Source organism: Otolemur garnettii, unplaced genomic scaffold (genome assembly GCF_000181295.1).
Source record: "Otolemur garnettii isolate 467f Iridium unplaced genomic scaffold, OtoGar3 scaffold00049, whole genome shotgun sequence".
Classification (NCBI taxonomy): domain Eukaryota; kingdom Metazoa; phylum Chordata; class Mammalia; order Primates; family Galagidae; genus Otolemur; species Otolemur garnettii.
Window position 1 is genome coordinate 3,099,115 of NW_003852444.1, and position 14,206 is coordinate 3,113,320.

General features: G+C 40.0%; 1 protein-coding gene across 2 annotated transcripts; it reads left to right on the top strand.

Annotated features, from left to right (window-relative positions):
• Window positions 1–2,316: 2,316 nt before the first annotated feature.
• Window positions 2,317–11,560, top strand: CLEC5A (C-type lectin domain containing 5A). Of its 2 annotated transcripts, XM_003791560.2 has the most exons (6): window positions 2,317–2,396; window positions 3,207–3,266; window positions 5,124–5,192; window positions 6,053–6,189; window positions 10,150–10,256; window positions 11,446–11,560. In XM_003791560.2, the coding sequence occupies exons 1-6, from the start codon at window positions 2,318–2,320 to the stop codon at window positions 11,558–11,560; spliced, it is 567 nt and encodes a 188-aa protein (XP_003791608.1). In that variant the 5' UTR covers window position 2,317. The 2 variants fall into 2 exon arrangements, with proteins under 2 accessions (XP_003791608.1, XP_012661713.1); XM_012806259.1 differs by lacking the exon at window positions 5,124–5,192 and having other exon boundaries at window positions 2,318–2,396.
• The last annotated feature ends 2,646 nt before the right edge of the window (window positions 11,561–14,206 follow it).

Consider the following 14,206-nt stretch of genomic DNA (forward strand, 5'->3'; position numbering starts at 1 on the left):
TTATGGTGTTTGGCACAACTCTTGGGGGAGGAACACATTTATGAGAGTGACTTTGCTTGACAAACACAATTAGTGTAACCTGGATCTTTGTACCCTCAATGAATCCCTAACAATTAAAAAAAAAAAAAAAAAAAAAAAAAAAAAACCTCCAGAGGATTTTCCAGGTAAAATAAAACACGACTTAAATGTTTCAAAGCCCTCTAACTGTAAATGTCCTTTTTTTCTGCACTTACATTCTGAGGACTTAGCCTAAAGAAATTATTAGCAATATTTACAAAGATGCATGCAATTTAGGGTATGCACTTTCAAGATGAACGAGGTAAAAAGATAATTAGGTAGATAGATAGTGGTTTATTTAGAAAAATTAAACTATATTGTGCATATTGTTTTGTAAACTATAAAGTAACTCTATGTTATAGATGTATTTCCATGTAAAAATATACATTTTAATCATATATATTGTTTAATATGTGCACAGTATTCAAGTAAAAGCATATGATTTATTTATTCAGGTATAATAGCATGTGATTTACTTAACAATTGGTGAACTATGAATCTTCTGGTAATTTTCTAGTGAATAAGAATAGTTATGATTTATATATTACATTCATTGTATAGTATATACAATACATTCATTTTAGTATATACAATACATTCATAGTACATACAATACTTTCATTTTCTAAAATTGAGCTGATAGCTATGTTAATCTGTTTTATTTAAGCATTCCACATTGTATATCTAATCATCACATTGTATCCATAAATGTATACAGAGTAATTTTAATTAAAAACTAATAATAAAAGAAATACCCTCTGAAAAAGAAAAGAATAAAATTTTAAAGTTAGTACTAGAGTTAATTCCTGGATCTGGCATTCACCAGCTGAATGTCCTGAGTTAAGTTACTTAGAAAGTATATACCCTGACCATCTCCCTACACTGACCATCTCCTTAAATTGACCTAATTTTTATAGATGTGACATGCACCACATGTATGTATCAGTACAGTAGACCAGTTCCTTATGTTGACTTCCTCTGTAGGTTGACCAGTTGGTTACAGTCCCTTGGGTGGTTAACATATAGAGATTCTACTGCATAATAAGAGGAAATTTTCAAATTTAGTATGTAATAAAAATTCCTTTACAGTAAGACTTTGCTCATCCTGCCCCCAGCCCTGTCTCCAGTGGAGTGCCAAACTCAATAAATGCTGAATACTCACCAAACAGTCTGGAAGGTGAGCAGGTGGGCCAGAGAAGGGTCCAAGGGCACCAGCAAAGATGACAGTGAATGGACAGAATGGAACACCAACGCCCTGCTCACTAACACTAGTGATTTCAACTGGATTTTTTTTTCTTAACATTTTTATGTTGACTTAATTTCAGACTTGCAGAAATGTCATACCTCCAGATACTCTTTATCCAGATTTACTACTTGTTAACATTTTACTGCATTTGCTTCCCACTATATTTCAAAGGGATTCAGACACAGGGGTAGAATGAGTCTTTGTTGAAGTATTTTATTTTTCAAATTTTCCTCAAAACATTCTCCTGTACTAGAAGTCCCCTTTCAGGCACCTTCCTCTTACAGGGACAGCTAGAGACTCCCTTCCCTTTTTTGCCCCGCCTGCTCCCTTTGCCAAGAACAGGAAGAAGTGTTTGCTCTGAGATGCCACCAAGACAAAGAGACCACAGGGAAGGAAGGACGTTGCCTAAGCAGAAGGAGTGTATTCTCAAGAGACAGAGCCCGTGCCCACCACACCAATCTCAGGCCCCTGGAAAGACTCACATCTGCTCCAGCCCAGCCTTCCAGGGAGAGAGCAGGTAAGTCTGTCTGTCTGTCCTCTCTGTGAAGACTATTGGCTCTTCCCCAACACCAACACCTTTAGAGACATCTCTCTATCCTGTCCCCAAACATTGACACTTTGAGGACTGAGGCTTCTGAAAACTGAAGTCAGTATGGACAATTACTACAAACTAAGGTCCTTGGGAACCTAAGAGTTCTTAGTTAAGTTACCTAGAAAGTAAAGAGAGAGGATTTACTTATTAGAGTTTAGGATGCCACAAAGGGGAACAGGGGCTGAGGCCTAGAGCAAGGGATGCCAAGTTCAAAGGCTCCAACCAGCACAAGGTCCTATCAGCACCTGGAGCCCATGTTGTCTCTTCCTTGTTCCTATCAATGACAAACCTGACTTCTAAACCTCACACAGGTGCTCTGAGCAAGAGGCTGGGATGTGTCTTGGTGAAAAACATACTTGTCCCCAGATTCTGATTCTGTTGTGCTCTAATCCCAACAGAAATCTAATCCTTGAATCTCCATCATGAATTGGCACATGATAATCTCTGGGCTTATCGTAGTGGTGCTTAAAGTTGTTGGAATGACCTTATTTCTGCTGTACTGTAAGTATCTGGGCAACCTCTTGCCTAACTTCCATGTCATCTTGCTGTTTGACTCTTCTCTCAGAATGCAAGGTTGAACATAAAGGATAAGTGCCCAAAATTGTCTTCCTGAGGGCAACCAACCCAACCCAAGGGTAATTGGCAATGCCCTCTTCACTCTCCAACTCACATGATGGGCCAGGTTCCTTTGTGTATGTCCTAGATACAGAACTGACCCATGTTGGATGGTTAGAACCCTACACGAAGCTTTTATTATGGAATTATTTGTTGGGTAATCTGAGTTAAAATACTTGGAAGTGCTTATTATTGTTAAAATCTGAAAATCCAGCTCCAGTTTATAAGGTAACAGGATTTAAGTGAGGGATAAATTTCTCTCTATGTACATATAAATTAATTCATCCAAATGCTTAGTAAAAAAGCCTCATATCAAAGGATTTTACTGTAATTCAGAGGTAGAATCTTCTCCTACCATAGAAGTCCTACGGAAAATAAATGAGGAAGGAAATGTGAGTAGGAGGCAGTTGGGTAAGAGGTGCTGTCCTCATGGCCCAATCTGAAGGTGTCTATCACTTACAAAAGCAAGGAAGAAATATGAATATGAGTCAGTGAATGTACTCACATATATACATATATATATATATATATATATATATATATATCACGCACATATTTCTCCACTTACTGAGTCAGAGAGTTCTATATTCCCCACTAATAGTCACAGTGCCCTGGTATCCCTGTAGTGGTGCTTGTTTGTTATATTTGTCATGCAGCCACATTTGGGGTTGAGCCAACAGCTGATTTTCTTTTCAGTCCCACAGATTTTTGGCAAAAGTAATGATAGCTTCATCCCCACAGTGAGCTACGGAACAGGTAACATGCCTTGGGGTGGGGGGCACCTCTTCTCTACCACCCAGCTTCCCCAGGCACAGCTCTTAGAGGCCTTCCTTATGGCCTCCTTTCCCAAGAAATATTTTTTTGCACAAAGCATCCACCAAAATCTTATAATTAATTCTCTTCCTTTTATAGATGGGGGAAAAATATCAGACCTCAGGAGATTTCTGATTCTGAAATCTCCTGGGTGTGAGAGTGACTTATCTGTAACCATTGTAATGAAATGTAGAAATGCTTTCTAGACTCTGAAGGGGTGAGGGGTACATACCTGTAAGGAATTATTATAATAAGTCTATGTACCACCAAAAAAAAGGTTGTATTAAGTACCTTTTCTGTATGCCAAGTACTATGCTGGACAATAGAAGAATAAAAAAAATAGGAGCTATTGATCAACCATCATCAGTAGAGCACAAGGTCCATGCCAGAAGCTATGGAGGATGAAGACCTGAGTAAGGCATGGCTCACCCTCTGGAAACTTTTCCAGAGATCTCCCTCACGCTTCCTCTTAACATATTACTATTGACATCTTTAAGGGAAGACCATTTTCCATTCATCTTTGCGTCAGCTAAGATACCTAGTACAGTGAGCCATATGGAGAATATATTCACAAAATATTTATCAGGTTCTTTCAGTTATAACTCCAAAGCAGGGAGGAAAAAAAAACAGGCTATTATGTATTACAAAGAGTCCATGAACTGGGACATGAAATAAGAAGTAAACGCTAGCTGATCTGTTTTCTCCTTATGAAAACCAGTAAATTAGCATTCAGTTTTTATTTTAGTCCCAAGTTCATAGACTCTATAATGGCCCAGTCTGAAGGCATAATTCCTATCACTTAAGGGAACACGAAAGAAATATGAATATGAGTAGTGAACATATTCATAAGAAAACATGCAGACATCTCCACTGACTGTGCCAAGAAGTTCAGTATGTCCCAGTAATAGTCCATGAACTGGCGACTGAAATAAAAAGTCAATGCTAATTTGTCCATTTTATTAAAAAAATGTAAGTAACCTCATTTGGTGTCAGGGTAAATTAAAGTGATCTTCAGCCACAATGAATAAATTAACTGGGACCATAGAAAGGAGGTTTGACCAGCCATGAAGCCACTGCAGCTGTCTGCTTAGACAGCCAGTGTTCCCAAGAAAATGAAGTCCCTAGTTGTAATTAAAGAAATGAATGGATTCAATCTCTGCTTACAGGAGATCTCCAGAATGTTCACCTGCTGCCAATAACCCTTTGGTCCTAAAACTTGTTCCAATTAGCCTCAACTTCTTAGAAGGATTGTGAGTTTTCATATAGGCTTTGAGACACCAGAGACAGGAAAAACAGCAAAGATACTGCATGGAGTCTAGGGTGGAAGTGCTCCCAACAGCTCTTTAGGGATAACACTGTTAAAGGTATATACAATAGAATCTCCATGGTTGAGCGCTTCCCTACATTGACCACCTCCATATGTTGACCAGTTGGTTACAGTGGCTTAGGTGGTCAACTTACAGAGGCCCTTCTGTGTGAGAAAGGAATAAGAGGCTTCCTCTCCCTTACTGAGTTCCTCCACTACTTGCCTTTATTTTATTCTTTTTCTCAACATCTCATACCTATTATCACACTGAAAGAGGATGATATGACATAGGACTTCAGGTACTCAGCATGATAAACAATGGTGGTAGTTTGATTGAAGGTCCAAAGAAAGAAAACATTTAAAATTTCTGGCTCAGAGTGACCAGTAGTCCCCTATCGTCACTACAATTCAGAGACAAATGGTCACAGCCCTACTCTGATGATTTTGTGTTTTATACATTGTACAGTGAGTTTCAGGTTTTCTTTTCATTTTAGTCTCACAGACTTCTGGAAACAGTTCCCTAAGCCCTGACAGCTTCATTCCCACGAGGAGCTATGGAACAGGTAAAGTGAATGCTTATCACCTACTCTCCATCCCTTAGGTTCTCAGGTGCTGAATTTCTAAGCACCTTTTCCCATTGCCTTCTTTCATGTGAGATTTTTTTTTATTAAATCATAGCTATGTACATTAATGCAATCATGGGGTACAATGTGCTGGTTTTATATACAATTTGAAATGCTTTCATCAAACTGGTCAACATAGCCTTCATGGATTTTCTTAGTTATTGTGTTAAGACATTTATATTCTATACCTAGCAAATTTCACATGTACCCTTGTAAGATGCACTGTAGGTCTGGTACCACCAATTACTCTTCCTCCACCCATCCCCCCTCCCCTCCTCTCCCTCTCACCTTTCCCCTTCTTCTTGGGCTATAATTTTCTCTTCTTCAGTTTCATAGTAAGACTGAGTACATTGAATACTTTTTCTTCCATTCTTGAGATACTTTGCTAAGAAGAATATGTTCCAGCTCCATTCATGTAAACATGTAACAGGTAAAGTCTCTATCTTTCTTTAAGGCTGCATAATATTCCATGGTGTACATACACCATAATTTATTGGTCCATTCATGGGTCAATGGCACTTGGGCTTCTTCCATGACTTAGCAATTATGATTCTTGTGAGATTTTTTGTTCAAGGAGCTCATAAAGACCTTCTAATTCATTCTCTTTATATTATTGACAGGGAAAAACACTTAGACTGGGTGGAATTGCTTCCTGGATTGAGGTTGATTTGTAACAACATGATCATTAGAAAGAAACTCATGTCCTACTATTTTGTGATTCAATTCCAAGGTTCACAGTCCAAACCACTAATCTCATACTTTCTTTCTCTTTCTCTCTTTCTTATTTTGGATCTCTTCAGTCTGTCCAAAATCCTGGAACTTTTATGAAGGAACATGTTTTTTATTATCCACTTCTGAATCACCCTGGAATGAAAGCAGGGACTTTTGTAAAAGGGAAGGGTCTACTTTGGCAATTGTCAACACGCCAGAGAAACTGGTAAGAACATTGGAATGGTGTGGTCAAGCAGCCCACCCTACACCAATCTCAGTGGGTAGGCAGTTTGTTGGAGCAAGGGTGGGGTTGGTGGGGAAGGGAGGCTGGCTGAGAAGCTTAAGCTCCCTGAGAGTCTTCTTGGTAGCAATGGGGCCTGTTCTTCTCATGCATCTGAGCTACAGAAATCCATACTCTGTGGCTGTTCCCATAAGGCACAAGAGTGAGCTGGTACCTGGGGGATGGGCTAAGACATTTACAGTTCATAAAAGGACCAAATGAACTGATGTGTATAAAAGTTGTTTAAAAACTACAGAATACTTCATTGGAGTGAGATGTCAATGTATTATCCCATTCTGCATAGTAAATAAAGAAGATGTAGGCTCGGCACCTGTAGCTCAACCGGCTAAGGCGCCAGTCACGTACACCTAAGGTGGCGGGTTCAAATCCCTAGCCCAGACCCGCCAAACAACAATGACGGCTGCAACCAAAAAATAGCCGGGCGTTGTGGTGGGCGCCTGTAGTCCCAGCTACTTGGGAAGCAGAGGCAGGAGACTCGCTTGAGCCCAGGAGTTGGAGGTTGCTGTGAGCTGTAATGCCACAGCACTCTACCCAGGGCTTGAGGCTCTGTCTCAAAAAAAAAAAAAAAAAGAAGATGTAAGTAATGAAATTAGTAATATGAAAAACAAAGGTCATAGAACTGAGTTTGCAGTTTATAATCATGGTAATAAACACAGATAACACTAAGCAAAGAGATTTTTGTTGTATTATCTGATTTAACCTCCTAACAACCCCAAGGATGAGTTAATAGCTATATTTTATAAATGAAGAAACAAGGGCACAGAAAAGTAGTTTGATCAAGGTCATACACCTAAATAACAACACACAGAACTGAATTCAGATCTGTCAGACTCCAAAACCCATAAACTCATCAATTTTACACAGTAATTTATTTTAGTCTACAGATGCCTCTTTTAAATCCTAAGCATTTGCTGAGTGCCAGGCATTGTGCTACCTACACCATTCTTGTTTCTCTCCCCTCTATCCCTTCACTTCTCTAAAAAATCCTCCTATGATTGAGAAGAATTTTTAAGAAGGTTCTTTTCAAATCTGGGCAATAGATGGGCCAGAGATCAGAATGCTATAGACCTAGGACTAAATTCCCCAGTGGGAAGAAAAAAGGACTTAAGGTAGAAAACTAAAACAAGGCAGTGGGAGAAAGGAAGATGGATGAAAGGGTAATAAGTTCATGCTCTCTTTTCCCCTACTCAGCCATTCAGTATTGGTGCCTCCCAAGTTCCATCCTTCCATTCTCCACCACTTACCGTCCATGCTAATCCCAGAAAAAGCGCATCACACCAACGGTTTGCTCAAGATGCTCAAGTCTGTATCTCCAGCTCTACCTTCTCCCCATCAGACAGTATATCAATTTTTACTTTGATGTTTTAAAAGTCCCATAAACTCAACCATATTCAAAGCTGAGCCAATTTTAATGAACCCCAACTGCTCCTCCTCTTGTGTTTCAAATACTAGCATGTAGTCATACCACCAAAGATTGAATGCTGGGTGTATTCTGGGCCTTTTCTTCTTTTTTCTTCTCAAATCGGTTGCTAACCAAGTCCTTTCTCCTCTATCCACACAATGTGTAGTTCTGTTCTTACCTGGATTTATTCAGAATTATTTTCATTCATCTCCTTGCCTCCAGTTGTGCCCTCTTCTTAACCTATCCTCCACAGAACAGACATGTCTTTAAGGCTTTAAACTGATTCTGCCATTTTCCAAATTAAAACAGATAGAAGTCCAGTTTTCCTAGTATGACATATCAGGCCCTGCAAAGCCCAGCATTTGCCTTCACTCAGCCTAGTCTCTCAACCTGCCTCCATCCCACCTCAGCACCAGCCATGCGGAGCATCTTGGGGTTACCTAGATGTGCAGGCTGTGATATGCCTGCGATCTGGTGCTGTCCCTTCCAGGAAGTCCACATCCTCTGTTAGCTTGCTCCCCTAGTTCATCTCAAGTATCACCTTATCTATAGTCTTTATTTTAAAAAGTTTCAAATCCATGTAGAATGATCACTTCCTCCTTTCTGCTTGTGCCAGACCAGTCAGTATTTCCCAACATTGCACCTGTGATACCCCACCATGCTGGTTAACTCATCTGTCTTCTCTTATTAAACCTATGGCTCTTCAAATGATGGGTCACTGAAGTTTTAAAAACTGTGATGAAATATGCACATCTCTTTCTAGAAACATTACATAAACGCAATATTTTCAATAAAATACCAATGGTTTCATAGATCTCCTTAGAAACCATGCGTGACTTCCAGCATGAGAGTTAAGGATTAAGAATCCTGGGTTTAGACCATGGGTCAATAAACTTATTTTATTTTATTATTTTGAGACAGAATCTCACTCTGTCTCCCTGGGTAAAGGGCCATGGTGTCATAGCTCACAGCAACCTCAAACTCTTGAGTTCAAGCAACCCTTCGACTCAAGTAGCCTCCTGAGTAGCTGAGACTACAGTCACCCATCACAATGCCAGGCTAGTTCTTCTGTTTTTAGTAAAGACAGGATCCCACTGTTACTCAGGCTTCTCTTGAACTCCTGAGCTCAAGGAATCCTCCTGCCCCAGTCTCCCAGAGTGCTAGAATTACAGATGTCAGCTGCTGTACCTACCTAGTAAATTTTTCTCAACAGGCCAGAAAATATATATATGTGTTAAGTTTTTCATGTCTCAATTCTTGGTCACAACTACTCAACTCTGCTGTTAGAGCTCTAAAGCAGTCATAGGCAGCTTGGCGCCTGTGGCTCAAGTAGCTAAGGCACCAACCACATACACCTAAGGTGGTGGGTTCGAATCCAGCCTGGGCCCGCCAAACAACAATGACGGCTGCAACCAAAAAAAATAGCCAGGCATTGTGGTGGGCATCTGTGGTCCCAGCTACTTGGGAGGCGGTGGCAGGAGACTTGCTTGAGCCCAGGAGTTGGAGGTTGCCATGAGTTGTGATGCCACAGCACTCTACCCAGGAGGATAGCTTGAGGCTCTGTCTCAAAGAAAAAAAAAGCAGTCATAGGCAACATGTAAACAAATGGGTCTGGGTACATCCAGTAAAACTTATTTACAAAAACAGGCTGCATTTGGATTTGTCCTGCTGGCTGTAGTTTGCCATCCCCTGCTTTAAGCCATATTTTCTTTGAGGAGAAATATATTTGTCTCCAGATCCCCAGCCCAGCACAATACCTGGCATATAATAAATACCAAAAAAAGTTAGGTGAATGCATAAATTCAGTAATTAATTTTAAAAATCAGTGAAATGATATATTTTGTAATAGGATAACATTAAGAAGGAAGAACTAAGGAATGATTTCTGGCTAGAGTTATTTGTGAGTCATAAATACAAAAACAAAGATGTCTTAGAGTAGTGTCAATTTAATAAGTATTTGATAAGCATTGGATTATTTCTCCTTGATATTCCTGCTTTATCAACACACTTTTAAATACTCCTGTTTTCCTTTGCTAAGTTCTCAAGGAACATAAACACATTTTGTTATGACTTGATTCAACCTTATTTGGAATATAAAACCCCCGGCAATGAAAATAATGCCTACACAGACAGGCATAGCACCTGTTTGAGATTGTATACCACCCTTCCCATCACTCTTGGGAGATCAGCCTCAGCGTCACCTGGACATTTGTTAGGAAGGCAAATCCTTGGTCCCCTATAGCACACCTGCAGAGCCAGAGCTCACAGTCATGTTTTAACAAGACTTGGGTGATCACAATGCCGTGTGGACCTTGACAACCACTCCCCAGGGCTGGTGGTATATACCAGTCCCAGCCAGTCCCACAGTTCTTTATCAGCCTTTTTTCTTCTCAGAACCAGATAGAATCATGGGCCCATTCATTCAAGGGAGGCATCAGTAAAGAATTCACTGCTGAACTGTTTATGTTTTTTTTAATTTCTAGAAATTTCTACAGAACATAACTGGTGCTGAAAAGTATTTTATTGGCCTAATGTACCAGCGTGCAGAGAAGAAGTGGCGTTGGATTGACAACTCTGTGTTCAATGGCAGGTAAGTGAACATGCATGTTTTTCTGGGGATCTTGGTTTGCCACAGGAGACCAAACATGGGATTCATGGGTTCCTCCCAGAATAGCTCAAAGGCTGAGACTTGACTCTGTTCTGCTCTTCATCTTTCTGTGAGACATCTGTTCTTTGAGACACATTTTTACAATCCTTTTATTGTGGAAAGTATCAAACATTCATACGGAGAGAGAAAAGCATTCATGAAACAAATTATTTTTTTCTAATCAAGATCTGAATAAATCCACATACATAGTTTGTACATCTTTTGGTGTATCTCATACGTCTCTTTTAACCCACAGATCACATTTTATTACTAGGGGCCTACAAATTGCCCAAAATGATATCTAAAGAAAGGTTATCATTAAAAGATTTTCTATGCCTTAATGCTATGAACTTTTAACTCCCAAGAGCTATTTTTTATAAATCATTCCATATGGGTAAATGTTGGTAGAGAAAATAATATTCCTAGCGTTCATATAAAAATGCTGACCCAGAGAATGAGTGAGTTCCCCAGCCCATAACCAGAATTCCCCACAGACAGGAGGATGTTAATGTTTACTCAGTGTTTACTAAATGCAAGGCACTAAACCAAACACCTTGCAAGTGCTATTTCCTGTCATATTCACCTGATGCTATAGAAAAAGCTTTTGTTACTCTCCATTTAGTGGACAGTTGAACAGAGGACAAAAAGTTCTTAGAAACGTGGTGAATATCAACAGGTTAGGAAGTGGCAGAGCCACATTAGAATTAGAGGTGGGAGAGGCAACCAGGTGTTCCTGAAGTGGGTGGAGCTCAAGGGAAAAATGACAATCTCCCTCTACCTTCTCCTGGTCCTCCTGTGATGAATGCACATACAACACTAAACAGTCCATCTGAGAGAGGGAGGGGAGTCCATGATATGCGTCTGACCAAACACAAGAGTGAGTTAGAGGCAGCAAATCCCAACAAGCTCACGGGAGAGTTGACAGGAAAGGGTAGGTTGAGAGCTGACTTTGGGTGCTAGATTTAGGAGAGGGGGCCTGAGCTGGAAAGGAGGTCATTCTAGAGAAGGTGTATGTGGGTCTGGTCAGACTGCCATCCCTCCAAGCATAGTACCTACAAACCTCACTCTGGAATCTGGAAGAGGTGGGCTAAAATGATGGGATTTAACCACATGGCTTTCTCTTCTCATTTAGTGTTACCAATCAGAATGAGAATTTCAACTGTGTGACCATAGGCCTAACAAGGACATTTGATGCTGTATCATGTGACATCAGCTACCGCAGGATCTGTGAGAAGAAAGCCCAATGATCCCTGCTCTCTAGGACAAGAACAAATACACTTATGGAGACAGCAAAAGAGAGTGTTTGTAATTGCAAATGGTCTAGGAAATACAGAACTTCAAATTGTTATGTCAGTCATCCATAGGTTACAGGCAGACCCAGGCAGACTCTACACGCTAACCCAGTGATTCCCCAAGACCACGTTTCCTGTGAAAAATTGCACCTGCAACTCTTTTGGAATCCACACAGGTGGTCTGGTCAATGATTATTCTATTTAGCTGTTCCTCAGCAGAGGTCTTGGCATATTTGGGAAAATGAGCTCTGTGTTCTGCTTTGGGGGATAGGATGCTAGTCATCTCCAGGACACAGGTCAGTTTTATGGTGACGGCTTAGCTGGAATAGAGATGTCTGTTTCTATAGAACTGAGCATTTCTGACTGTTCAACAGGGTTTGGCCTATGGACAGAGTTTAGTTTTATTTAATCTTTTTATCTTCAGAGTACATAACCACACTATTATGGAGAATGCGGAGTGAGCAGGTGTGAACATTATTTAGAAAATAGCATGATGGAGGATGGATAAACTCAGCTTCTATGACCTCATATCTGTTCATTAGAGGATTCCCTTTCACCTTGTCTCCTCACATTTGGGAAAGCAAAGACCCCTCCCAGTCTGAGTTAAGGCCAGGCCTTCAGAGCATTGTTTATGAGAATGGAAAGGGGTCTGGGCAGAGCAGGAATCTGCTCAGAGATCCTTTTAAAGAGAACCAGACAGCCAAGGAGGCAAAACAAACTAGCTCTCTGTTCTTTAGCAAAGCTCTGAAGAGACAGAAAGCTAAAATTTTTCTTGTCTTGTTCTGAAACTCCATCTCTCATATAAAACAACTTTGCAACCAAAATTGCAATGAAAATTAAATAAGCATATTCCCTTTGCTCTGAGCATTTTTAAGTACCTGATCATATTTGTTGAGTATATTTTAAGAATTTTAGATAGTCTTTTGGGCTCCAATGGTCACAACATCTTCCTCCCTCCAGTTCTAGAAAGACCTTGCTACCAGGGGCAACTTACTGATCCTAAGATGCCTTGCACTAGTTGGCACCACAATGACCCAGAACTGGTCCAGTTGACCAAGGACTAGAACAAGAGGAGGGCTGCTTGAGCATTTGGTGGAGGTAGGAGCAGGCACACCATAAGGGAAACACCAGGGACAATCTGGAATCACAGGAGAGAGACAGATAGGGAGTTCACATGGCCACAGTGGAAAAAGGCAAGAAAGAGGATAGAAAGTCTTCGGGCATCCTAGCTGCTCTGTACACTCACAAGCCATCAGCTACTTAACCTGTTCAGTACATAAGAAAAAGAAGAGATGCTTTGTGTGTTTCAAGTGATAATAATTAAACCATAAGAGAAGACCAGATAAAACTAAAGGAAATTATAGTCACCTAAATGCTTAACATTTGTGTCTAATAGCAACCTACCATAGTGATGATTGTATATACCATCACATGTATGTCAAATTGTTATAAATTTATAGCAATTGTTTATAATTTATAAATTGTTATAAATGTTGTTTTTATAACACTAAGTTCTCATTCTAAATGCTTATATGTCATAATGTTTGATTCTTTAGCATGGCCACGTACAATTTTTAAAGATGAGATAATACGTTAGGTGTGAGAACTTACTTGAAGGTTACCAGGTTGTATTTGGGGTGGAGTACAAACTGGAATTGTATTAGTACCCATGGAGATACAAGTTCTCTGATAACGTTAGCAAATAATAAGTGCCATGGTTGAGGAGGGGAGAAAGGCTGAGTTTCTGATGGAGAAAAGAGTCAACTGATCTTTATCTAACCAAAGGTAAATCCCAGAACTCAGGCAATAGAAAAAAATCATAATCCTTCTGTTTTGAGGAGAAAAAGCAGTAGATGCCTAACTTCCTGTTTTATGACAGGATAATTTTATACTTTTAAGGCCAGAAAGTACAGACATCCTGTAATTTCCCTAGTAGACAGCTCAAATTTCCCTCAAGAGGAGGTGATTCAATCCAAGTTCTAAAAAAAGCCCAGCGGGCTAGTGTCAGGGTGGATAGCGTTATGGAATTTGTGGGCTTTAGCTTAAGCCCATTACTGGGGAGAGGGTGCTGCATCCTTATAAGAGTAATAAACGTGGCATTCATTTGATAGTAATGCCATGGCTTTTTAAAAAAGCAATGGAAATTTAGCAGACCATTGGGTCTGAGTTTTGAGTTGAGTTTGAATAGGCTATCTGAATCTGTATGGATTTCTTATACTTCCTGTGACTTAGTTTCCTTACTTATGCAATAGGGCAGCAATAACTTATCTCTCAAAATACTTGTGCATATTAAATAAGACCTCCTCTATTTATCTCAATGACCATAAAATTAGGGAAGGTACTCTGGGGGTGGGGATTTGATGTTGCAATCTTCATCCGAGAAATAGCTTTTCAATTGGCTAGAAGGTGAATGGAGGGAAACCACTTGATTTTTCAGAACAAGTTTATTCATTTATAATGTGCAAATAAAAATCTACCCCAAGTCAGAGAAGGGTGCTTCAAAAGTTCTGTGGCTAAGCCACCTGAAGATCAAAGCCACATTTTCCATGGCTACAAATGTGGGCCCACTCTAGGTCAGACAAATCCCATCCAACACTTGGA

Coding starts and splice junctions, on each gene's coding strand:
- CLEC5A (XM_003791560.2), top strand. CDS start 2,318: ATGAATTGGCACATGATAATCTCTGGGCTTATCGTAGTGGTGCTTAAA. Junction 2,397..3,206: donor GACCTTATTTCTGCTGTACT/GTAAGTATCTGG, acceptor TTTTCTTTTCAG/TCCCACAGATTTTTGGCAAA. Junction 6,190..10,149: donor TCAACACGCCAGAGAAACTG/GTAAGAACATTG, acceptor TTTAATTTCTAG/AAATTTCTACAGAACATAAC.